The sequence below is a fragment of the Mauremys mutica genome, chromosome 3, assembly GCF_020497125.1.
Source record: "Mauremys mutica isolate MM-2020 ecotype Southern chromosome 3, ASM2049712v1, whole genome shotgun sequence".
In the NCBI taxonomy this organism is placed as follows: domain Eukaryota; kingdom Metazoa; phylum Chordata; order Testudines; family Geoemydidae; genus Mauremys; species Mauremys mutica.
This window is the reverse complement of record NC_059074.1, coordinates 89,527,387-89,554,379: the sequence shown is the minus strand read 5'-3', so window position 1 is coordinate 89,554,379 and position 26,993 is coordinate 89,527,387. Positions and strand designations below refer to the sequence as shown.

Genomic DNA, 26,993 nt, shown 5'->3' with positions numbered 1-26,993 from the left:
AAGACAAAAACACAGAGTAGGAGATTGCAGGAAATAGATAATTTCGCAAACACCAGCAGGGGAAGAAATCAGTATGGAATTTCCTTCGCCAGGAGACTTCGTGTTACCTTCCTCATAGTTTGAATAAACTTTACAATTTGCATTGAGGGGTAACCTTCAAAGGAGTTCATATTAAAGGTACACTGGACTATAAAAGAATGGAGAGAAGAACCCCAAGAGATCCTGGGAGATCCTGATCTGAAAGGTGGGCAGCCATCTGGCAGGAAGGTAGTGTTGTAAGAATCTTATCCAGAAGAGATGTTGAGATGTTGTAGCTTGTATTGTTAAGTCTTAGTTTCTAGAAAGTGTTTTTCATTTTTATTAACCATTCTAATTCTAGCCTTTGTACTTGAACTCACTTAAAATCCAAACTCCTTTGGTTAATAAACTTGCTTTACTTTTAATCAAAACCAACCCATGACTGTGTTTGATTTAAAGTGAATGTCAGCTCTGATTAATGTAGTAAGCTGCTGGGTAGTGTATCGTTAAAGGAACAAATGAACCGTAATATCTCTCTGAATGGTCCAGGAAAGGGCTAAATATTGGAAAGCATTTTTGGGAAAATTCAGGACTGGGACCCGCCACCTGAGTGCCCCAAAGACGCGGAGCGGAAGGACCCCCCGCCGCTGAATACTCAGAGGAGGAGTGCTGCTGCCTAGGGCGGCAAAAACCCTGGCGTCGCTTATGTGCGGCTGGGGTCAGAGTGCTGAACCAGGGCTGCATAGCAGACACTCAGGATACTGCATGTTTGTCTGCTGGATGTTGGTGTCCAGGCTGTCAGCCACACCCTGAGGGCAGTTAAGACACCCCGGTTTATACGACATGTGGGGACACAACCCCTGACTGGCCTGGACTGCACCCCAGAACATGACAGTATGTAAGACCTTTTCATAGCTTAGAACTGGGGTACTGTGGTGATGTGCAAATACATGTAAGAAGTAAACATTTTTGCACGTTTAAAATCTTTAATTTGCACAGAATGATGGATTTTTACGAACACTGGAGACAAACACATACTTTCATTCTCTTTAGCGCACTTTAACCTCTTTCCACCTGGAAACCAGCCTATATGTCGTCATTAGTATCCCAGTTGAACGTGGAAGACAGGTCTTTCATTTTCTCCTTAAAAACATTGTCAAACCTTTCGCTCTGTGCCACAGTCATTATGTTCTTCCAGTCTCCAACGGTCCCTGGGGCAGGAGACAGAAGAGAAATTGGTTGCTAGATACTCTGCTGCCACTTGGACATTTTATTATCATTTGAATATTGCTTGTGCAGGTAAGAGGCTGTGAATGCTGCTAGTTGGGTGCAGTTCCTTTTCTCCTCCGTTCCTTCCTCTCTCATCTCCCCAGAACGTAGTTCTCTAGGACTTTGGTGGTACATCTCCAGTCCTGAAGGTGTGGGTAAACTACAGTAAAAAACACCCTCCCTTTTTGTAAATTGGAGTTGTACATCTCATCTATCCTTCGCGGCACTAGAAATGTACCCATTGGTGTCCATTTGATTAGCTGGGCAAATGTTTTAGTGATGTGACTTGCATGTTACAGATGTCAGCAGCCTTATCAGAGAGTGCTGCCCCTGTGATAAAACACATGCCACTGGCCAAAACTGTGACTGTGTTTGTGGAATACAGTTGTGTCCCTGAGGAAAATCATAATGGCTCAATTTTATTCTCGGTCTAGCTTTGTCTGCAGTGTAACTAATTTGACCCAGTATTTCTAGACAATGTTACTAATTCTGTTTTAGGAACCAGTGGTTTTATACATCTCAGTTATCATCTTCCTGTACTGATTTATTTCACTACAAATTTTAGAAGAAAAGAAGTAGTTACTATTAAGAGAAATATGAGCTTCTCTGAACATTCTTTTCAGGCAATGCTGTACTAAATGGTAGGCAGTGGTTCTCTAACTGTTCCATACCACAGTGCCCACCAACATCTGGCTGGGTCCCCCTCCTATTCAGCAGTATAAGAAGATCACAAAACTCTGACACTTTTTTCTCACAGATCAAAAAAAAGCTGCACTACGTTGCTCAATGCAATACATTTAAGATATTGCATTGAGCAAAGTAGTGCAGCTCTCTTTTAATCTGTGAGACATGGTGTCTGGTGTATTGTTACACAGCAATACAGCCTCACTCAGCAGTCTTAGTGCCCCAAAGCCAACTGTTTCCTGGGGATGGAAAGTTGTGATTGGAAGTCCTAGGCAGCTAGCTTCAACACGTCCTATGCCAGGATCTGCAGGATTAAATATTTATTAGCGTTGGCTGCTTCTGCATTACCTTTGCGAAGAAAATGTCCTTTGCCTCGTTCCAGGAGATTGCCTTTCATGAACTCGTAGTTTGCCCTGGGATCAGTTTTCATTTGATCAAATGTAGCCTTTTCCACAACAGTTTCCAGCTCTTTTTCATTTAGCTGCTTTCCTAAGAATTTGCAGATTTTCAGCACAGCGCCTCTGAGATCCTGAAATGAACATTATTTCAAAGTAACGGTTTCCCGAATTAGAAAAAGAAAAGAACTAAATAAATAAAATGATAGAGTAAAGGATAATGGGATACTTAAATAAAGGGAAACTGAGCACATGGATATAGCATTAAAGAATAAAGATGACTTCTTATTTGGGACCTTTGTTACACTAATAAAATGATACCAGCAGGATCTTATAAGAGGGATAAAGCAAATCACCACATTTATTGCAAATACAACAGGATAGTACTGACAGCTGTTAAAAGCATTCACTCACACAACCATTCACACAGGTTCTGCAATGATCAGTTATAGTTACCAGCCTTCAGTTGCTCGTGCCAAGTCACTGGCCAGGTGCCCTGGACACGAGGTTGGAGCCGAGCCGTTGTCAGATGTGCATCCGATGCTCCTGGAGGGTGGTTGCAGAACCAGACTCAAAGATCACAGTCCCCTGGCTCTATTTTTATAGATTTTGGGTTTAATGTAAGTCTATGGGAATTGCTCTGTCATGATTGAGATAGCCATCAATCAGCTTGACCGGCGGATGGTACATTCATGACGGACAAGTGTTACGCATATATTATTTTTTATTTCTTCTTGATGCGCCTTGGGCAGATTCCGGCTTGCTCTCCGGGGGTCATCCGGTTTCCTGCATTATTTTTAGCCACCAGATAGGTGTGAATCTTTTTTGAGTTTGGCTGGTACTATTTCCTGATCGATCATTTACCTGTCACAGACACTCATTTCCACTCACCCAGCATGCTTACATTTCAGCGTTTTCACATTCCAGTTTAACACGTTTGATTTACATGTTATTTTGTTTTCTCTCCTCCTTTACATTGCTAAAAAAACACGACTACGGGATTTACATAGGCACAATCAAAATTCCAAGGGATGAAAGGGTTAGTGGTAAAACAGCACTGTTTCCCAAAGTCCTTATCACCCCCCTGGCACAGACTTTCTGTTTTGTTTCTCTAGGCCTTAGATAATTAGTGTTTTTGTCCTTGGGTTAGTTATAGAAATTGCTATAACAATTTACAGCAAGGCTAAAAAGGCAGGCACACATCCAATCATTTAACTACTCTTTTCTATTCACACTTCTACACATCTAACATTAGTATATAATATAATACATATCTATTCCAACACCTTAAGTCTTACTACATTACTTCATAAGCAAGATTTTAATTCACTGCAAGAGGCTATAGCAGCATTAAAAACTGACAGGTGAGTAGCAAGTTAAGCCACTGCAAATTCCTTCACCATTAGCCAACCCATCCTCATTGCCTAATCAGGAGAGAAAGGCTCATTTCTGTGACTGTGATTACAACTGCTAGCACCATTTAAGACAAAGGTTGTCATAATTTTCTGGCTAACTGTATTTTGGTCTGTCTGTGGCAACCTATTTCGGAAGCAGAAGGACCCCTGTTGTGTCCTTTTCTAGAGTCCACAATTCAAGAAGGATGTTGATAAACTGAAGAGGGTTCAGTGAATAGTCACAAGAATGATTAAAGCATTAGAAAACATGCCTTACAGTAACAGACTCAAAGAGCTCAGTGTATTAATGGCTATTAGTCAGGATGGGCAGGGATGGTGTCCCTAGCCTCTGTTTGCAAGAAGCTGGGAATGGATCACTTGATGATTACCTGTTTTGTTCATTCCCTCTGGGACAGCTGGCATTGGCCACTGTCAGAAGACAGGACACTGGGCTAGATGGATCTTTGATCTGAGCCAGTATGGCTGTTCTTATGTTCTTATTTAATTTAACAAAGAGAAGGTTAAGAGGTGACTTGATTACAGTCTATAATTACCTACATGGGGAACAAATATTTATTAATGGACTCCTCAGTCTAACAAAGAAAAATATAACACAATCCAGGGGCTGGAAGTTGAAGCTAAACAAATTCAGACTGGAAATAAGGTTTACATTTTTAACATTGGAGGGTAATTAACCATTGGAACAATATGCTAGGGGGTCATGGTGGATTCTCCATCACTGTCAATTTTTAAATCAAGATTGGATATTTTTCTAAAAGATCTGCTCTAGAAATTATTTTGGGGAAGTTCTGCGGTCAGTGTTATACAGGAGGTCAGACAAGGTGATCACAATGGTTCCTTCTGGCGTTGGAATCTATGAATATATATATCAGGAGTTGGACCTCTTAATGGGAAGGGTCTTTCCTCGCTTTGTTAATCAGCCTTGCTGCTACTATCAACATGCTTCCTGCTGAAGTCAGCTGAGAGCATGCTGCTGCATCGCTAGCTATTTAGCTAAGAGGTGCACTCAGATACTCCAGACATTGTTTACAAAGTGTGACTAAAATCAGTTTAAAATGGATTTAGTTGAACTAGAACAAATCCATGTACGGACACTGAAAGTAGTCTAAACCTGACTTCTGCTAAGCTAGGTGAAGTTGTTAAGGAGTTACAAGCTAGCTGAGCTGGTAGGAAAGTGAAAAACTAATTTCTAAAAACAACTGAAATTTTGAAGTGTTCTGTACTTTTCAAAGATTTCACATAGGCATCTTTATTGAAAACATCAAAATAGTTATTAAAATATTTTATTTACTAAAAATCTAGTTCTAAATAGTGCAATAAAATATCATTTTTCATTAAAAAAAATTACATGATCTTCAGTTTTGCAGAAAAATGACATTTTGACCAAACATCTTCAGTTCTAAAAGCAGTTTGAGAAGTTCTAAAATGTAACAAAACTTCTCCTTTCCCTTTAGGATGCCTCATGGGATGGGTTGTGTAGCTGCCATCCTGATATGCAGAAAAGGAAATGAAGTAAAGCAAGATTATTATATTTTTAACTGTACTCACATCAAGCAGATATTCTTCACCAGGAAGCAAATGATACCTCTTGTGACTGAGTGAATTGGGCTCCTATGTGCTATTGAATGTCAATGGGAGTTAAGCAGCTAATTTACTTTGGTGCTTCTGAACATCTCACCCCACAGTTCTGATTCTTCCACCCTTACTCACACTGAGAAGTACTTTTTCAAGAACTCGCATTGAAATCAATGAGAACAATGTACCTTACTCTGTGAAATGAACGAGAATCTTCACAGAGTAAAGAACAGCTCAATGTGAGTAAAGGTGGCAAAATCTGACTGAAAAATGGAGGCATTTTATTTACTGTTTCTTTCAGATATAAAGTGATTGACTGGTCTCACCTTCTTCATCTCCTCATAGGTAAGGAAGAGAATATTGAAGTCATCCCTGTGGGTGGACCAGCCTGTGATGTGATCCAGCCAGGAGCCAGCCACTACTAATTAAGGAGAAAAATGATAGAAATAAATGTTAAGGATCTCAAACAGAAAAACCATTCAGTTATTGACATTTTTGCATTCTAATACTCTCACAAGCACGGCTGCAGAATCAATGGAGCAGACTTCCTTTTTTCAGCTTCTCTTCCCTCTGCTGTTGGGATGATATTTGGGCTCACAGAGACTTTATTCCAGTTCCTGTTTTGATTCACAGCCTTATCCTGGATTATCTTTTACTTTAAACGTGAGATAAATGACAAGCCAAGTCCATTTTCTAATCTAGGGATCTGAGGACAAGTTTTGTTTTTTCCACAAACAGACAGACAGACCGTTACATGAGAACAAATACACATTGTACTGTTACCTCTAGAATCCACTGGCATCATAGAATGGTTCTTGCACCCAGCACAACATATTTGCACTTTTATGTCCTGGATTATTTACTTATAGATAATATTTTCCATTACTTTTGATGGATTAGTGATCACAAACGTATAATTAAATTGATAGATTCATAGATTAATAAATTCTCTGGCCAGAAGGGACCATTGTGGTCATCTAGTCTGACTTCCTGTATAAGGCAGGCCATAAAACTTCCTCCAAATAACTCCTAAACATATCTTTTACAATAACATCCAATCTTGATTTTAAAATTGTCATTGATCGAGAATCTACCATGACCCTTGGTAAATTGTTACAGTGGTTAATTACTCTCACAGTTAAACATTTATGCCTTATTTCCAGTCTAAATTTATCTAGCTTCAACTGCCAGCCACTGAATTGTATTACCGGTATACCTTTCTCTGCTGGATTGTTCCCCATCGTAGGTACTGTGACAAAGTTCCTCCTCTACCTTGGTGGGCCCTGCACTTATTAGCGGATTTGCTCACCTCACAGATTTACCCTGTGAGTCAGGAAACAGCCCAGAGACTTTCCCCTCTGGTAGAAGTCACAGTCCAGGTCAATTCCTCCTGTGTTTGATCAGGAGTCGGGAGGTTTGGGGGGAACCCAGGCCCACCCTCTGTTCTGAGTTCCAGTCCAGGGCCCTGTGGACTGCAGCTGTCTATAGTGCCTCCTGGAACAGCTTTGCGACAGCTACAGCTCCCTGGGCTACTTCCCCATGGCCTCCTCCCAACACCTTCTTTGTCCTCACCACTGGACCTTCCTTCAGATATCTGATAACGCTTGTACTTCTCAGTCCTCCAGCAGTACGTCTACTCACTCTTGGCTTCTTGCATGCCTCTTGCTCCCAGTTCTTCGCACACACTTCCTCTCCTCTGGCTTTTTGAGTTATTGCTAAAAGGCACATTTTCTACTTTAATCATTCTCACGGCTCTTCTCTGAGCCCTCTCCAATTTATCTGCATCCTTCTTCAATTGTGGGCACCAGAACTGGACACCAGGGCCAAATACAGGGGAAAAATAGTCATGTCAATGTTGATCCCCAGAGTGAAACTAATCTCTTCCATTCCTCTCTGTCATTTGATACTACTTCCAACTACTCAATGGTGTTATGATCAACTATTCTGACCTCCCTGTGAAGGGTTCTTTTTAAGGCCTTTTGGGCACTGTCGTTTCCTAACCCAGTTGGTTTCAACTTGACAGCTTCATGTGCGACTCTGTGTGTTGGCATCTGAAGTGCATGCCCCATGTATGCCCAATACTTCCTTCTAATTCTAGTGGAAATAAGCTGCTGATTGGTGATTTCTACGATATATTTATTGGTGATGATGTCTCTCCATCCAATGTCCAGAATCTTTGTAGGCACTTATTTTTGAAAGCATCTAATTTTCTGTTTAACATTTTAGTAGATCTTTAGCTAAAAAAGCCATACGTTAGCACTGAGACATTTGAGTTGAAAATTCTAAGTTTTGCTTTGGTGCTGTATATCTTTGATGTCCATGTGTTGTTGAGTTTAGTGAATGAGGTGGATGCTTTTCTTAACCCTGATGTCACCTTATTCTTGATGTTCCTGATGGCTAGAATAGTACTGCCCAAGTAGATGGATTATTCCAGTTTCTTGATGTTTTTGCCTTCTAATATGAAGTTACCGCTTGACATCTGAGTTTCAAGGTTCTCTGTAACTGATTCTGAGCCCTGTTTGACCTGCAGATTTTGCCAGGTTGTCTTTCTTTGTTTGTAGCTTTTCCAGGGTATTGCTCAGTAGTTTCTCAGTCTAGGTCTTCTAGGCTTTGCCATCTAGGTACCAGTTTTTGTGTTACTAATACACTTCTTCATTATCTTGTCTATGGAAATGCCAAACAATAGCAAAAATAAAATGCAGCCCTGTTTCACATACGTGTCAACAATGAACCACTCTCTTGTCAGGTTGTCCACTCTTATAGAGCAACCTTGCATCTCTGTACATGGCCGGGATGTGTTGAAGGGTTTAGTTGGAACTTCGCAGGACTAAAGAATATTCCACAATACATGTCTATGCAGGCTGTCAATGATATCAGTGATGAAGGAAACCTGGAATTCAGTGAATTGTGCTTGGTGTCTGACTTAGTTCTTGCAAGCACCCTGGTCCCTTCTAGAGACATACACAAAGAACCATGGAATTTGACAGATAGCAAAACAAAAGAAGAAATCAATTGCATCGGCATCAGTTTGAGATTCAGGTCATCTGTCCAAGATGCAAGGGCACATCAAGCCCCAGATGACAGGAGCAACCAAAATCTTTGCATTGCCAAACTGAAATTAAAACTGAAAAAGACCAACTTTAAACAGAACGTGGCAAAGAAATCAATAATATAAAACTGAAAACAAAAGTGTGCTCTGAGAAATTCCAGCATGAACTATGGAACAGATCTGGGGTGCTGACAGAGGCAGAGGAAGGTGAGATAGAGATTGGACCTGAAGAAAAATGCACTGTGCTCTGAGACAACATGATTCAAGCTGCAGCAGTCACAGCCTGGTATCAGCACACACAGAGCAAGAACTAGATAAGCCAAGAGATGTCGCATCTCAACAAGGAAAGAAAAGCACTGAAAGGAAAACTCCTGAATACTAAGACAAACAAAATATTGGAAAAAGCAAAGGAAAAGTACAAGAAAGCAGACAAAGCAGTGAAAATGGTGAACATTTCAAACAAGAAATGGCCAATAAAAAGCCAAAAAGGCTTACAACTTGTAACAATGACAGATGGGCAGAGTATTTCAGACAAGTCCTCAACAGAGTCAGCCCCAGCTCAACACCAGATATTGATGAAATGTGAACATAATCTACTTGGCATTAGCACTGATGCAACAGAGACTTGATGACCTTTCAAGGTCCCCCAGTTCTAGGAGATTGGTATATCTCCAATTATAAAAGAGATGTCAGCAATACAGGCTGCAATTAAGAAGCTGAAAAACAACAAAATGGCAGGAGATGATCAAATCACAGCAGAAAAGCTAAAAGAACTTGACCCCACTGCCCTAATAAAACTGACAAACTGTTCCAAGTTCTGTGGAGAAGAGACCCCTCCTGACAAGTGAAAACATGGAATCGTTGGCAGAGTACCTAAAAAGGGTGATCTCACTGATGGCAATAACTGGAGAGGAATCACACTACTCTCTGTTGTAAGGAAAATCATCTGTAGTGTGGTTCTACACAGGACAAAAGAGGCAGTGGATTCAAAGCTTAGGGGAGAAAAGGCCCAAAAGATCCTATGCAGATGAGACAGTCACACTAATTACCATAACAGAAGAATGTGTAGAATTTATTTTACTATGCACTTAAATTTTCTGTGTTCCATAAACTGCCTTAGTGAGAATGTTGGATTGTCAGAGATATTAAGAGAGAACTCAGGAGCTAGATAGGTTACAGCTGAGTTTTTCGGCTCTTTGGAAGGTATAAGTAGTGGTTTGGGATTGCAGGATAGGCATAAGAGTTGTGGAAAACTACTAAACCAGAAAATTAATAGAAAACTACTTCTGTGTGTTCTCTGCATAGCGCTCAACCTCATCTCCTCAGCTGTGTTATCTGAGCACCTAAGTGGAGTTGAAATGTATTGAAATCTTCATGGTTAGGTTTCAGAGTGAAGAACCAATTGAGATACACAAGACAACTTGCACTTTATTGGTGCAATGCATGTGCCTATGCAGCTCCCCTGGACCAGGGCCAGCTCTAGGTCTTTTGCTGTCCAAGCAAAAAATTTTTTGGCTGACCCCTCCCCCCAACCCCAGCCCTGGGCTCTCACCCCCCCACACACACACCAGTGCCTCCCCGACCTGCATCCCCTGCCACCCCAGCCCTGGGCTCTCTCTTCCCCCACACCCGCCCCAGCGCTGGGCTCTCCCTCCCACCCCACGCAACCCACACCCCCTGCCACCCCAGCGCTGGGCTCTCTTTTCCCCCCCCCACCCACACCCCCTACTGCCCCAGCCCTGGGCTCCGCCCTACCAATGCTGACTCCGCCTGCTCCCCCCTCGCCTCCAGCCAGTCCGGCGCTGGCAGGGTTGGGGTAAGCAGTGGGGCTCCCGGGCCGTGCCTCAGCCCAGGGTTCCTCCAGCCAGGGCTCCCGCCTCCAGGATCGGCCGGGACCCAGGAGGGCAGAGGAGGGGGCTGAGGAGCCGGGGCAGGGCAGCCCCAGAGAGAACGGAGCCCCAGAGAGCAGGATGCAGGCCCCGCCCTCTACGGCCTCCCTGCTGTTTCTGGCTGCTCTGCCGCAGTCTCTGGGTGGCTCAGGCCGCTTTGCCACAGCCAGAGTGTCTCCCACTTGAAGCCCGCCCGGCCCAGCCACAAGGTGCGGGCGCTGCTCTCCTGTGGCTAGTGGCGTGAACTGCCGCGGCTCCAGGGCGCCCCCCGCGCATGACATGCTGCCAGCTCTAGGCTTTTGCAGCCCGAAGCAAAAAAAAAAAAAAAAAAGATGGCCGGAATGCCGCTCTGGAAATGTGCCGCCCCAAGCACATGCTTGGTTTGCTGGTGCCTAGAGCTGGCCCTGCCCTGGACTACATTTATACAAAATCTCTATTGTGAACTGTGAATGATACTGCATTCACTGCAACCTTAGACCCCAGGTTGTGAGGTGGAGGCCAGGATTTTGACCAGCTCCATCTTCTACGTAATTTACCCACTCCAATAGTTTATTTAGGCTGTGGTTGGTGAGCAGGACTTAGCCTTTTAGCAATAAATGAAACCTTACCTTTCCCAGCTAAAAACCTCTCCAGAAAAACATTAAAATCTGGTGTTGTCTCAAGTAGGACTGAAAGGCTGGAAAAATGAAAATAGGAAACTGTAACATCCTTCGGGTTTCTGGCTACATAAATAACCTGCAAGGTAAAAAGAGTGACAATCTCAGATATATTAAAGCAGAGGTGGGCAAACTATGGCCTGGGAGCCACATCTGGCCCACAGGACCATCCTGACCAGCACTTGAGCTACCGGCCAGGGAGGCTAGCCCCCGTCCCGTCGCCTGCTGTCCCCCTTTCCCTTGCAGCCATGCTACCGCGCGGGCAACGTGGCTGGCTCTGGGCCGGTGGCACGACTTCCAGTTCTGCCACTCTGAGTGGCATGGTAAGGAGGCAGGGAAGTTGAATAATGGGCAGTGGGTCCTGGGGGGCAGTCAGAGGACAGGGAACAGGGGGCAGTTGGATGGGGCTGAGGTTTTGGGGCAAGGTGATCAGGGGACATGGAACGGGGGTGGGGGAGTTGGATAGACATGGGAGTCCCGGGGGGTCTGTCAGGGGATGCGGGGGAGGTGATTGGATAGGATGGAGGTTCTGGGGGGGGGGATGGTCAGGGGATGGGGAACAGGCGGGGTTGGATAGGGGGTGGGGCGCTCAGGGGGCAGTTAGGTGCGGGGGGGTCCTGGGAGGGGGCAATCAGGGGACAAAGAGTGGGGGGGTTGGATGGGTCAGGAGTTTTGAGATGGACAGTCAGGGGGTGGGAAGTGGGAGGAGGCAGATGGGGGGGGGGAACAGGCTGTTTGGGGAGGCACAGCCTTCCCTACCCGGCCCTCTATACAGTTTTGCAACCCCGATGTGGCCCTCAGGCCAAAAAGTTTGCCCACCCCTGGATTAAAAGGACACAATTAACCTAAAAATATGTGCTCTTATTTGCTATTGGTGCAAGTAACACTAAAATCATTGTATCTGAAAAGAATAAGTACTTTAGTAAATAGTTTATCCTAATTAAAATGAATGGGATTTTTTGTGTGTCTTTGCCAGCATTTTCTGTACATTCTTTGGAATTATTGCGCTTCCTTAATTCCAAAGACCCTCATGCACATGCATAACTGTCTACATGTGATAGTACCATTGACCTCAATGGGATTACTCACTGCTGTAAGGTAAGGAACATGAGTACTTAGAATCAGGTTTTCAAGTTTTTTTAAATTTTTATATGGGTCTTTCACACAGCAAGAGAGGAGCAAAAACATTTTAAAAATCATGGGAAATGTGATAATAAACCGCACAAAAATTAACAGGGAGTGCACTTGCAGGTGTACTATCTAAAAAGAATTTAAACTTTAATAAATTGATTTGATTTTGAATTCCTTTTAAATACAAACACTGTTAAGTCAGCAACAGATATTTATTTGTGTGTAGTTTGGTATATTGATAAAGTATTTCAGTGAAAAACATATCATTCGACTAGAATCCTAGTAAGCATGAATTTCTTGCTCTTTCAAAAAAAATTGTAGCTAGAGATATTTTTAGAGAATTTTAGTGGATACAGTGTTTAAAAAGTAATGCTAACGTGCATTGCTGCACACCTCAATCAATTTCTCCAACAATTTGGAGCTGAGAATTTCAGGAAAACCACACAGACAGCTAAGGCATATGGTGGTGCACACTAAGAACAGCCAGCCAGAAGCCAGGAAGAGAAAAACTCCCTATACCATCAACATGGTCTTAAAATTGTGAAAATCTACATGAGCCCTGTAAACTATACAGAAGCAATACAAGATTTTCTAATCTCTGTAGTTAAAATTGTGCTATGTGCAGCTTAGGAGATGTTGTTGTTCCATTTACTTTTACTGTCCCTGTAACTTTAAGGACTCTTTCTGCATGGGATATGGGGTGAGCTATAAAGCAAATCAAGAGGAAGGATCCTATGGATTAAGAGGTTGCACTGATGGAGCTCATGTGGTGAAAGCTCTGCACCATGCATCTGCTCATTGTATCATAGGTGTTACTGCAACAGAGATAAGGAAGCTGCAAGGGTGACTGTGAAGGGAGTCTCCTGGGGAAGTGGGTGCACAGCACGTCACCTTTCAGGAGAGATCCCGGGAGCAATGTAAGAGATTGGCATCGCTCCCACAAGGCAATTCTCACAGGCCAGCACTGCACACCTTCGGTGTGAATGACTCTCCATTTAGATTAGGGAAAGCAACACAGCAGGGCAGGGCAGCCATCTCCATGAGAGACAGCTCAGTGCAAATCCCTGACCCTGGAGATCCTTCCTCCTGAGCTGCATCTGCCACAGTCCACACCCCTATCCTTAGCAAGAAGTTTCCTGATGTTTAAAATGCAGGAGACATAAAACATGGATAACGTAAGAGCTTACAGTTACATAGCTACATACATCACCACAACAAAAACACTGTAATTTACAATATAACATGCAGACTGCAATGATCATAACCCATCACTAACGCCCCTTTTAGAGGGAGCTGTCAGGATGAGGCAGAAGCAGTTCCATTTCTTGGCCCAGAGACCAAGCACAGCAGTTCCATGAAATATGGGATCTCCACTGAAACTGGACACTGAAGTTCTGAGGTCTTGATTGAACTGGTTTTCCTCCTTTTGGCTGGGTCTAGGGACATGGAATGGAGGAAGTGAGCCCCATCCCCATGCAGGGGAGATTTGCTTTTGGAAGGGTTGTTGTGGGGAGGACAGACAGTCTGGCCCTGAGGATTCAGATTGATTTATTGGTGAAAGCTACCAGTTTTCCTGGGTAATGTTAATTAAATTGTAAAAACAGTATCACTGACTTTTGCTCTCCTGTTCTTCAGATCTCTTGGAACTAAATAGTACGGCAGGTGACTAGCAAAGAGACGAGGTGATGGACGACGGACATAATCCATATTACGTATGTTATATTCCAGCCATGGGACTCTGTCTATTATTTCCATATTTTCTGTTCCATCTCGATGGCCTTCATGATAAATCAAGCTCAAAATATTCTGAGTCCACACAGTTCCTGGGAAAGAAAATAGCCTTATCTGAAACAGCTTTGATGCTAATTTTATTTGTAATGTCATGTAATAATGTGCCATAATCACAATCTCTTCAAAACTGTGTCTCATTTCACCTTATAAATGAAGTCCAAAAATTGGGCTTAAAGGGAGTCCATTAATGCAGCAGGGATGGAAATCCAAACAGCATTATACTTTTGTACATTTTAGTTTTAAAAAACCCATATCTATCTATGTGCTGGTCAATAACTAAATCTTCAAATGTTTTTACCTAGGGTATTCAGGTTCCCCATGGAAATGGTGATTACTATGGGTGACCGATTTTGAGGGCTTTTTAAAATATGGGATCCTATTACCCCGACCCGATTTTTCACATTTGCTGTCTGGTCACCCTAATTACCACAGACTATTTTTCTCCCTCTTATGTAGCCTCAGTGCTGCAGCATGACTGTCCATTACAGTAATAGCCAGTGGATTCACTGGCCCTATCCAAAGCACCCTGTATAATGTTGTTCTGAGAGTTTTTAAAGTACTCCTATTCCACCCCCGCAGTGGAAGAGCACCAGTACTACTTCAGGCCTCATGAAGAAGGCTCACATTGATCTGTCCTTTCTGTGCATGTTACATGACATCTCAGCGATACAAGGAATTCTCTATTAAGAAGTGCCAAGGATTCTTTAGTGACCGGAATTGGTCAGTGTCAAAAACTGTGTTACAATGTTTAGTATACAATGGGGCAAAGAGTCCTTCTCTCTGAGCTTCTCACAGAGGAGCTGGTTCTGCTATACTATAACTTCAGCTGCAAGTAATTCTCAAACCTCATACCTCATAGGCTGGAAGCAGTGCTTTCTTGTTTTAAGAAAATTTATCACTGCGAAGTCTGAGAACAAAAATGTTGATCACCTGAGTACATGAAGTTGGCAATTCAGCTTGAATAGTCTGTGACAGGACTGGGATCAATCGTGGGGGGGCGAGAGGGAAGGGGAGGATTGTCCTTTATTTTTTTTGCAGTAGAGATGGCTGTCTCAGTGCAGTCTGAGGTTTTGTATTTGTGTGAAAATTCATTAGTCTGAGCATTCACACCACTTTCCCTTTCCATGAACTTACTATGTCCAAAAGGTGAATAAAACTAGTTTGCTACTACAGAAACAAATACACGTGGTTTATTACAATACATATTTGTGAACAGCTTTTGGCAATAGTTGCCCAGTTCAAATATATTTTGCAGATTATAACAAGGAAGCTTACGTCCAAATAAATCTGTTAGTCTTTAAAGTGCAACCAGATTCCTTGTTGTTTTTGTGAATACAGACTAACACGGCTACCCCCTGATACTTTGCAGATTAACGCTTAGAGGTAACCTTCTGCCATTGCTTAAAACACAGGGATGAAACTGAAATAATGTATCCAATAAAATGTTGGCAGGTAAAAGATTTTGAACTGCTACCACCAAAATAGGTCATAAAGGTGGTGAATAAGCGGTGGGGTGGTGGGGGTGTGTCAATTAAGGTTTCAGACAAAAGTCAGATATGATTTTCCGAAAGGGAATCAAGCAATCAGTCTTACCTGATTTTGGATAAGTAACAACAAATACATCACTGTCTCTGATTTCAAAATCCTCAAGTGAATCTATGTATTCACGTGTAACAATGTCTGGCACGAAATAAAATCCTTTATGTTTGAACAAAAATTCTGATGGCTCCATTGTTAACTCAGTTTCACTCCTATGTCAAGAATCTGCAGGTTAGAAAACATTATTTTATCTCATTTTTATTTTGGTGTTATCTATCCTCAGGACAAAAATTTTAGTACAATATAAACATAACAGATCTCCTTTTGATAGGAAAATATATATTAACAAAAACAGCAAACTGAATGACAGTGTAGAAATGGCACTTTTAGGGACTGGCATGAGAACAGAATATCTTTTGCAGTTAAAAGTGCTGTGTAATACATTGGCTTTGAGTTATTTACTTGTACAAGTGTCTGGTATTCAATTTTCTAACTTTACAGAATCCATGTAAATGGGCACTTAAACTCAGAGCTACTCAAGGAGCTCACCACAAAGTCCAGTGCATTCCATGAGCTATGACTTAGTCCTTGTGCACAACCAGAGTAATGAGGCTGCAGTCCAATTAATTTTGTGGCTGGTATTTTGTACATACCATCTTATTATTTCTGATTCTCTCTCTCTCCTACTTCCCTGTTTAATATGTAGCAAAAAGTCTTTTGGCACCTTGTAGACTAACAATCCTGAGCTGATGGTGTCAAATTTGCAGCAAAAAAACGTCAGGACCAGACTTCAAAGAGAAACTGCTGAGCTTCAGTTCATCTGCAAATTTGACACCATCAGCTCAGGATTAAACAAAGACTGTGAATGGCTTGCCAACTACAAAACCAGTTTCTCCTCTCTTGGTTTTCACACCTCAGCTGCTAGAAGAGGGCCTCATCCTCCCTGATTGAACTAACCTCGTTATCTCTAGCCTGCTTCTTGCTTGCATATATAACCTGCCCCTGGAAATTTCCACTACATGCATCCGACGAAGTGGGTATTCACCCACGAAAGCTCATGCTCCAAAATGTCTGTTAGTCTATAAGGTGACACAAGACTTTTTGCTGCTTTTACAGATCCAGACTAACACAGCTACCCCTCTGATACCTATTTAATATGTTTCTCCAAGTCCCTCTTGTCTAGTAACATAAGTTCAGCAAAATAGAAGGGAGGGAGAGGAAGTTTATTTTCTCTTAAGAGTTTTCTTTGCTAATTTTATTTTTGGCCACAATATTTTGTAAGGTTCTTCACCTGTAAATCAGTGACATCATGCCACATATGTGCCAGTGGAGCACATTGGTTATATCCCTTCCAACAGAGAGTAGAGAGACAATGAAATGGGAGTAAAATAACCTTCTAGAGGATTTCACCTCATATGTCTGTTACAGTATTTGAGTTGGAACAGGTTTTAAGAAATCTCCATGTAGTTTACCAGATTAAGTGAATTGATACCCAGGCCTCTCTCTTTAAGGCTTTCCATAATATATGTCTTTTTTTGTGTGGTATACAACTAACAAAGAAGAGTAGGTATGTGGGGGAAAAAAGCCCTTGTTAATGTCATTAGACAACATACAAGGCTCCATACGAGTAACTACACATGCAAGCTCAGTGACATGACTTAGGTCTGACCTACACTACAGAGTTAGCTCCATGTAAGGTAGCTTATGCAGAGACGCTGACATCCTGAGTTCCCGGAGGGTGCTCGACCCCCACTCCACTAGGTTCACCGGGGGAAGGAGACCAAAGCCCTGAGGTAAGTGGGATACCAGGAGGAAGCATGAGCAGGAGAGCACAAGATGGGAGGACTCCTGCCTCATACTGAGAAAGCAGAACGATCAGTGAGTTATCTTAAGTGCCTATACACAAATGCAAGAATCCTGGGAAACAAGCAAGAAGAACTGGAAGTCCTGGCACAGTCAAGGAATTATGATGTGATCGGAACAAAAGAGACTTGGTGGGATAACTCACATGAGTGGAGTACTGTCATGGATGGATATAAACTGTTCAGGAAGGACAGGCAGGGCAGAAAAGGTGGGGGAGTTGCATTGTACATAAGAGAGCAGTATAACTGCTCAGAGCTCCAGTATGAAACTGCAGAAAAACCTGAGAGTCTCTGGATTAAGTTTAGAAGTGTGAGCAACAAGGGTGATGTCGTGGTGGGAGTCTGCTATAGAATACCAGACCAGGGGGATGAGGTGGACGAGGCTTTCTTCCAGCAACTAACAGAAGTTGCTAGATCACAGGCCCTGGTTCTCATGGGAGACTTCAATCACCCTGATATCTGCTGGGAGAGCAATACAGCGGTGCACAGGCAATCCAGGAAGTTTTTGGAAAGTGTAGGGGACAATTTCCTGGTGCAAGTGATGGAGGAACCAACTAGGGGCAGAGCTCTTCTTGACCTGCTGCTCACAAACAGGGAAAAATTAGTAGGGGAAGCAAAAGTGGATGGGAACCTCGGAGGCAGTGACCATGAGATGGTCGAGTTCAGGATCCTCACACAAGGAAGAAAGGAGAGTAGCAAAATAAGGACCATAGACTTCAGAAAAGCAGACTTTGACTCCCTCAGGGAACTAATGGGCAGGATCCCCTGGGGGAAAGGACTCCAGAAGAGCTGGCTGTATTTTAAAGAATCTTTATTGAGGTTGCAGGAACAAACCATCCCAGTGGGTAGAAAGAATAATAAATATAGCAGGCGACCAGCTTGGCTTAACAGTGAAATCCTTGCTGATCTTAAACACAAAAAAGAAGTTTGGAAGTGGAAGATTGGACAAATGACCAGGAAGGAGTATAAAAATATTGCTCAGGCATGCAGGAGTGAAATCAGAAAGGCCAAATCAGACTTGGAGTTGCAGCTAGCAAGAGTTGTTAAGAGTAAGAAAAAGGGTTTCTTCAGCTATGTTAGTAATAAGAAGAAAGTCAAGGAAAGTGTTGGCCCCTTACTGAATGAGGGAGGCAACCTAGTAACAGAGGATGTGGAAAAAGCTAATGTACTCAATGCTTTTTTTGCCTCTATCTTCACAAACAAAGTCAGCTCCCACACTACTGCACTGGGCAGCACAGCATGGGGAGGAGGTGACCAGACCTCTGTGGAGAAAGAAGTGGTTCAGGACTATTTGGAAAAGCTGGACAAGTCCATGGGGCCGGATGCACTGCATCCGAGGGTGGCGGATGTGATTGCAGAGCCATTGGCCATTATCTTTGAAAACTCATGGCGGTTGGGGAGGTCCCGGATGACTGGGAAAAGGCTAATGAAGTGCCTATCTTTAAAAAAGGGAAGGAGGAGGATCCGGGGAACTACAGGCCAGTCAGCCTCAACTCAGTCCCTGGAAAAATCATGAAGCAGGTCCTCAAGGAATCAATTTTGAAGCACTTAGAGGAGAGGAAAGTGATCAGGAACAGTCAGCATGGATTCACCAAGGGCAAGTCATGCCTGACTAACCTAATTGCCTTCTATGAGGAGATAACTGGGTCTGTGGATGAGGGGAAAGCAGTGGATGTGTTATTCCTTGACTGTAGTAAAGCTTTTGATGTTGTCTCCCACAGTATTCTTGCCAGCAAGTTAAAGTAATATGGGCTGGATGAATGGACTATTAGGTGGATAGAAAGCTGGCTAGATCACCAGGCTCAACGGGTAGTGATCAATGGCTCCATGTCTAGTTGGCAACCGGTATCAAGCAGAATGACCCAAGGGTTGGTCCTGGGTACGGTTTTGTTCAATATCTTCATTAATGACCTGGAGGATGGCGTGGACTGCACCCTCAGTAAGTTTGCAGATGACACTAAACTGGGGGGAGTGGTAGATATGCTGGAGGGTAGGGATAGGTTACAGAGTGACCTAGATAAATTAGAGGATTGGGGCAAAAGAAACCTGATGAGGTTCAACAATGACAAGTGCAGAGTCCTGCACTTAGGGCGGAAGAATCCCATACACTGCTACAGACTAGGAACTGAATGGCTAGGCAGCAGTTCTGCAGAAAAGGAGAAAGGGGTTACAGTGGACAAGAAGCTGGATATAAGTCAACAGTGTGCCCTTGTTGCCAAGAAGGCTAATTGCATTTTGAGCTGTATAAGTAGGGGCATTGACAGCAGATTGAGGGACATGAGCATTCCCCTCTATTCGACATTGGTGAGGCCTCATCTGGAGTACTGTGTCCAGTTTTGGGCCCCACACTACAAGAAGGATGTGGAAAAATTGGCAAGAGTCCAGCGGAGGGCAACAAAAATGATTAGGGGCACATGACTTATGAGGAGAGGCTGAGGGAACTGGGATTGTTTAGTCTGCAGAAGAGAAGAATGAGGGGGGATTTGATAGCTGCTTTCAACTACCTGAAAGGGGGTTCCAGAGAGGATGGATCTAGACTGTTCTCAGTGATAGCAGATGACAGAACAAGGAGTAATGGTCTCAAGTTGCAGTGAGGGAGGTTTAGGTTGGATATTAGGAAAAGCTTTTTCACTAGGAAGGTGGTGAAACACTGGAATGGGTTCCCTAGGGAGGTGGTGGAATCTCCTTCCTTAAAGGTTTTTAAGGTCAGGCTTGACAAAGCCCTGGCTGGGATGATTTAGTTGGGTTTGGTCCTGCTTTGAGCAGGGGGTTGGACTAGATGACCTCCTGAGGTCCCTTCCAACCCTGATATACTATGATTTCACCCCTTCCCCCAAACCCTGGCCCTGCCTCTTCCTCTACCCCCGCTCCGCCTCTTCCTACCCCTGCTCCACCCCATCTCTTCCCGCCCCAGCTCCTTCTCCTCCCCCTCAGTGCCTCCTGCATGCCATTGAACAGCAGGCTGGAGGGCTGTGGGGGAAGGAGCTGATCAGGGGCTGCTGAGCACCCGCTATTTTTTTTTCCATTTCCTTTTACTCTTCAGGCTGCACTACAAGCTCTACAGAAGTTTTCAGCTTGATGGACACTGCAAAAGGGCTGGTCTAGGGTGGTCACTCATATGCAGGAGTACGGGAGTTATAACCTTTCTACAAATATCAAATTCCAGCAGTGATGTGTAGAATGGCATCAGGCCAGCCAGGTGCAACAGTTGTACTTGTACACAAACCTGTTTCTCTCTTAACTTTTCCATCCACCTGTGCTGACACAGCAGGAACTATCAATTACCAGTTACAAGCTCCATCATCATGCTGATATTGTAAAACAAATGATGGCTTAAATTACATTTACTTTCACCAGTCAACTCTTTAACACACACTGTTGTTGTGACTTCTTTGTTGGATAACCACACACACAAAAAAGCATTTCAGGATCAGATTCCCATGCCACTCAGCTTATTGCCAAAGAACAACAATGGAAAATATTTCCACTGCATACAGTTCACTGCTGAAGCTTATAAAATATTTAATTCATTCACAGATTTACTGATGGAGATGTTTTAGTAATACATTATATAATAAAATAGCTACCTTCTCTGCTCTATTTCTGCTGCTCCCAGACACAAGCCCACACTGCTGCCTTCCACTTGAATAGACAAGACTGATATTCACTCCTAGAAACAGGAGAATATTTTCTTTACAGCTGGTGTGCAACCTGATTGGAGTTTTAAAGGGGTGTGTTTTTTTCTTTTGATCTCTTCCAACCCTTGACCTGAAGTCTGACCACTAGTGAAAGATTACAAAACAGGGTAGTTCTTAGAAATGTGAAAAGAGTTCAAAATGTCTGAATAAAAATATGGCAATATGACTCAAATTGCCTGAGTATGTCTGAATTAAATAACTCAACAGTAAAACTATTCAAATGATAGTATAGTAGTTTTCACTTTCACTCCAACTTTTTTATACCAGCAGCAACATTAAGGAAGACAGGAGAAATTATATAATACATTATATAATAAAATAGCTACCTTCTCTGCTCTATTTCTGCTGCTCCCAGACACAAGCCCACACTGCTGCCTTCCACTTGAATAGACAAGACTGATATTCACTCCTAGAAACAGGAGAATATTTTCTTTACAGCTGGTGTGCAACCTGATTGGAGTTTTAAGGGGGTGTGTTTTTTTCTTTTGATCTCTTCCAACCCTTGACCTGAAGTCTGACCACTAGTGAAAGATTACAAAACAGGGTAGTTCTTAGAAATGTGAAAAGAGTTCAAAATGTCTGAATAAAAATATGGCAAAATGACTCAAATTGCCTGAGTATGTCTGAATTAAATAACTCAACAGTAAAACTATTCAAATGATAGTATAGTAGTTTTCACTTTCACTCCAACTTTTTTATACCAGCAGCAACATTAAGGAAGATGGGAGAAATGGAAAGAGGAAAAAAAAGAGGTGGCAAAGTAGATCTGAGAGTCATCAGCATAAAGATGGCAGTTAAAACCCTATGGCTGGAGCATGGGATTAAACCATACAAAGGAACATTTCTGCAAGGGTAGCCTAGGGATTGAGAAGATCCCCATAGGGAAGGCATTACCTACCTCGGATTTTGAGTAAGATGCCTGTGTCACCTGCTGATGTGTATAAACTGGCACTAAGCACACCTCTGAGGCTCAACCCTGTGCCCACTGAAAATATTGGAGTTTTGCAGTTGACTTCAAAGAGAGACATTTAAGGCAGACATGCCAAACCCGTGAAGAAAAAAAAATCGCAAAAATTCGGCTTGTTTTTGGCTTAATTGGCTTGTGAGTTGCTTGTTGGCTAGTTTTTGGCTTGTAGCTTGTTGGGCTTGCAGCTTGTTGGGTTTTTTTTATTGGCTCCCAGCAAGCGGGGGTAAGCAGGGGTTAAGCGGGGGGAGAGAGTCAGGGGTGCACAGCAGGCCCATCACAGTCCCAGACTGCACCCCGGGAGGAATCTAGTCACATAGAATGTTGTGGTTGTTAGGGATTGGCTTGTTTTAAAATGGGATTAGCTTGATTTTTGGCTTATTGTGAAAGTTGGGGTGCTTATTTACTGCATGAAAGTTGGCAACTGTGATTTCAGACCTCAAATGACAATTTTAACTCCATAGTCTCAGAACCCACAACTCTCACTTTCTTTTAGTCTGGAATGACACTAAAAAGAAGCCATTTACCTAAATCATCTGTAAGACTGGAGATTGTATTTCACATGATTTTACAGAATTGACATGGGAGTGTGTGGTCATAATTAGGTTTTCCAGTCTATTCTAATTTTTCTGAGCTTTTTCTTTCATTTTCTTGAAATATGGAATTTCCTAGAAGTTCCCAAAAAATAAGATTTTTTTTGCTTTATTCATTTTATTCATAACTGCACTCAAAAACAAAACAATGTAAAACTTTAGAGTCTACAAGTCCACTCAGTCTAATTCTTGTTCAGCCAATCGCTGAGAAACAAGTTTGTTTACATTTAGGGGAGATAACGCTACCCACTTTTTAATTATGTCACCCAAAAGTGAGAACAGGCATTTGCATGGCACTGTTGTAGCTGGGGTCACAAGATATGTACATGCCAGATGCACTAAAGATTCACATCCCTCTTCATGCTTTGGCCATCGTTCCAGAGGACATGTTTCCATCCTGATCATGCTCTTCAAAAAAAATAATGTGTTAATTAAATTTGTGACTGAACTCCTTCGGGAGAATTGTATGTCTTCTGCTCTGTTTTACCCATATTCTGCCATATATTTCATGTTATAGCAGTCTCGGATGATGACCCTGCACAGGTTGTTCATTTTAAGAACACTTTCACTGAAAATTTGACAAAATGATACCAATGTGAGTATCATTTTGGCAAAGAAGATACCAATGTGAGATTTCTAAAGATAGCTACAGCACTCAACCCAAGGTTTAAGAATCTGAAGTGCCTTCCAAAATCTGAGAGGGACAAGGTGTGGAGCATGCTTTCAGAAGTCTTAAAAGAGCAACACTCTGATGTGGAAACTACAGAATCTGAACCACTGAAAATCAACCTCTGCTGGTTGATGAAAATGAACATGCATCAGTCCACACTGCTTTGGATTGTTATCGAGCAGAACCCATCATCAGCATGGACACGTCCTCTGGAATGGTGGGCAAAGCATCGAAGAACATACAAATCTTTAGCGCAGCTGGCATATAAATATCTTGCGATGCTGGCTACAACAGTGCCTGTTTTCACTTACAGGTGACACTGTAAACAAGAACCAGGCAGCATTATCTTCTACAAATGTAAACAAACTTGTTTGAGTGATTGCCTGAACAAGTAGGACTGAGTGGACTTGCAGGCTCTAAAGTTTCACATTGTTTTATTTTTGAAGGCAGGGTATTTTTTGTACATAATTCTACATTTGTAAATTCAACTTTCATGATAAAGAGATTGCATTATAGTACTTGTATTAGGTGAATTGAAAAATACTACTTCATTTGTTTTTTACAGTGCAAATATTCATAATAAAAAATATAGTGAGCACTGCACACTTTGTATTGTATTGTAAATGAAATCAATATATTTGAAAATGTAGAAAACATCCAAAATTATTTAAATAAATGGTATTGTTATTGTTTAACAGCACAATTAATCATAATTAATTTTTTAATCGCTTGACAGCCCTAATGACTACTAAAACCTTTCTAAACAAGTAATTGAATCATATGAACAGATACTCTTGTTCTGTAACTGTGACCAAAAGCTCCCCTGTATTCACACCTTATACACACTATTGTAATTTATTTTTGTACAAAATATCCTTTGTAGGGTATCATCTGGAAATTAGTAATGTTCTGGCCAAAAATATCTTAAAATGTATGTAGTGTCATCAGATGTTCGTGTGTGTTCTTTCTGTGTGCTGCACTGGCTCTGGCCAGATAGCCAGTACAGCAGACTCCAATCTAACTGCCCAATCAGACCACAAGACTTGGTTTAGTAGCAAAGGCGCCCAGCCAGGTTTATTGTCGATGAAGCACAGTAATAGCACCTGGCAGACTCTACAAGGATACTAGGACAGGTATGCTCGTGACAATGGATGCATCTCAGTCAGCGGTGGGACTTTCCACTGATCCCTAGGCTGGCCGAAGACATTCCTGCTAAGATACATCCTTATACACCAATGCAAACAAATTACATATTGCCCCTGATGTATTAGGGTACCACCCAATACCTTGTATGTGTTGTTTGATTGAAACATCTCTATCCATCACACTGACCTTATGGTTAGGATGGAGTGTTATCTTAAGGTGTTCTGGGACCATCTTTCTGGAATGTGTTTGCGTATATAGTCTTATGCCTAGCACTACTTAGGAATATGCATTTCTGCAACGTCAGGCCTGTTCTTGCCAGATTCTATGAGCAGGGCCTGCCTCTTGCTCACAACTTAACTTTGCTTTATATTAGCATTACTTTATCCCAGGCCTCATACCAGGCCTCTGATACAAGGCCTTATGTTTCAGGCTGTCTTCTTAATACATGTAGCAACTTTATATGTAAAGTTATAAAACCCCTTGTATGACACTGTCAGCACGTGTTCAAACCCTCCCAGCCCTGCATTGGCAAAAGTTGTCCAACGGGTTTATCCTACACAACGAAATGTGTGTTTACCTCAATGTACATATAAGTAGTAAACAGGGTCCTTGAGAGAGCAAGAGGGGGAAATGGCAGGAGATGAGGCAAATCTGCATTTCAGCATACACAAGGGAGAAGAAAAAGGAGCCGCCTTCACCACCAGACTCCATGTCCCCTTCTTTACTGTTTGAATAAACTTTAAGGGGTAATCCTTAGAAGAATCCACTGCAAAGGGTGACTGGACTATAAAAGTGAGGGGCAAAAACACCCCCAACGGATCACTCCCTACCTCTGTCTCTCTTTCACCTAAGAAGGACTAAGTAACCACCCCTTTAACTGTGAGGGGAAACCATGACCAGAGAATATGGTCATCTGTGTTGCTGGGAACCTGTGGTAAGGAATTTACCTTGAACCAAGTGTAGCTTGTTAAGTTTTGGCTACTAGAAGGCATTTTGTCTTTATTTCTCTTGTAACCATTTCTGACTTTAATACTTTATACGTGTACTCAATTTATCTTAACAAGGTAAGTTTTAACTTATTTCATTTTTTAACTACTAATTTCATTTTAACAAACTAATTCAGTGCTGTGTTTAAACTGAACTGTTTGGTAACTCCAGGAGTCTAGCAAACAGCTGAATTTTGACCCCTTACAGGTGCAAAGGACCTCTAATATCTGAACAGTTCAAAAGAGGGCTGGACAGCTCAGAACACGTTTTGGGGAAAATTTGGGAATGTGTTGGGGTCACCCTGAAAGTAGTAACCAAGGTTGCTGGAAGTCAGAATGTGGCTGGTCTGCTGCTGACAGGCTGCTAGGGTCAGAGTTGCTGGACCATGTCTGTAGCTATACGTGGACACTGCATGCTGGCAGGTTGGTTGTAGGTGGCCCAGATTGGGAGCTACAACAGTAAAGCACTGAGAGGCACCCAACGTTGCAGGCCAAGCAGTGATGCAAGCCCTCACAGGTCTGAAATGCACCCCAGAATGTGACACTATCATGCTACATAGGCTCTTCTGGGCTGAAGGGTCTCACTTCTAAATATGTAACAAAGTTAAATATTTCTAGTTCTCAAAACAAATGTGGCAATAGCAGTAAACACTCTGCATACAAAAAAAAATAACTTGTTTGAAGCCCTGATAGCTAAAATAGTCATACTAAAAATACATTAAAATTTAAGTGCACACACAACCCTTCATCATCTAGAGGCTTGGCAACCCCTGTTCCTGATTTATTCGGAGACCTGTCTCTTGAAATTAGCTTTATGCCTAGTTATTGTCTGAACAATCACTCATACACTAACAAATCATACCGGTACTTAGTTCCTTTCGTACAAAGTATCCCAAACTACTTTATACAAAAGAGCAAGTTATCTTTGAAAAATGTTATATTACATTATGAATATTTTTTCCATCAGAGGGAGAGAGACCATAGCTTCATAAACAAGAAGTAAACCTGCTAAAATATTTAGCAACACGGAGATCCTTGGATTTTCATTTATAACTGATGACCAATAGAAAACATCTATTGCAGCTTGATCTATAAGCACAGAGGAGTTACAATAGCATAGCGTCTTCTCCCCTCCCTCCATGTCTCGCTAGCCTCCTTGCCACATTCCAGTTATTCACTTTTGCTTCATATCTCTTGCTTTGGTTTATTCACTCTTTCCTCTATTTCTTCATTTAAAATGTTTTCCTGTTACTTTTTATAAGCCAAATACAGCATCCTCCTTACTCTTATACCCACATTAAGATGCTACATCTTCCTCCCATTAGCAATAGTCTTCCATTTCTCACCTCTCTCCACAGCCTGTGATCTTCCAGCCATCCTACTGCTCTTCTCCTAGATGTACTACTGTGGAACACAAAACAGCGCAGCAAAGCACAGAGCATGCTGATGCCACTGTAATACCAAGAATACAGCTGGGCTAACATCTGCGTGTTGGTTCCTGCAGCTTGGCTGGATCTTTGTGCTCTATCTTGTACTAACGGACTTTCACAATGGTTAGCTTCAACAATGGTAATGCCAACTAGATTCACATCTAGACAACATGGCACCTTGTAATTACAAAGAGAGAGACAGTATTCTGAACTGTGACTCAAGTTTAACTACA

At 42.3% G+C, this 26,993-nt stretch overlaps 1 protein-coding gene across 2 annotated transcripts; it reads right to left on the bottom strand.

Moving 5' to 3' along the window:
- Window positions 1–984: 984 nt before the first annotated feature.
- Window positions 985–21,362, bottom strand: LOC123365920 (amine sulfotransferase-like). 2 transcript variants are annotated; one of them, XM_045008954.1, is made up of 7 exons: window positions 21,298–21,362; window positions 15,466–15,636; window positions 13,696–13,904; window positions 10,903–11,029; window positions 5,683–5,777; window positions 2,320–2,500; window positions 985–1,229 (listed from the first exon to the last, which is right to left on the bottom strand). In XM_045008954.1, exons 2-7 carry the CDS (start codon window positions 15,602–15,604, stop codon window positions 1,105–1,107), a joined length of 876 nt encoding a protein of 291 aa, XP_044864889.1. In that variant the 5' UTR covers window positions 15,605–15,636; window positions 21,298–21,362; the 3' UTR covers window positions 985–1,104. The 2 variants fall into 2 exon arrangements, with proteins under 2 accessions (XP_044864889.1, XP_044864890.1); XM_045008955.1 differs by lacking the exon at window positions 21,298–21,362 and adding an exon at window positions 20,861–20,994.
- Window positions 21,363–26,993: the final 5,631 nt, after the last annotated feature.

Coding starts and splice junctions, on each gene's coding strand:
- LOC123365920 (XM_045008954.1), bottom strand. CDS start 15,604: ATGGAGCCATCAGAATTTTTGTTCAAACATAAAGGATTTTATTTCGTG. Junction 11,030..13,695: donor TGAAGAACAGGAGAGCAAAA/GTCAGTGATACT, acceptor TTTACCTTGCAG/GTTATTTATGTAGCCAGAAA. Junction 1,230..2,319: donor AGGACATTTTCTTCGCAAAG/GTAATGCAGAAG, acceptor CTCCTGCCCCAG/GGACCGTTGGAGACTGGAAG.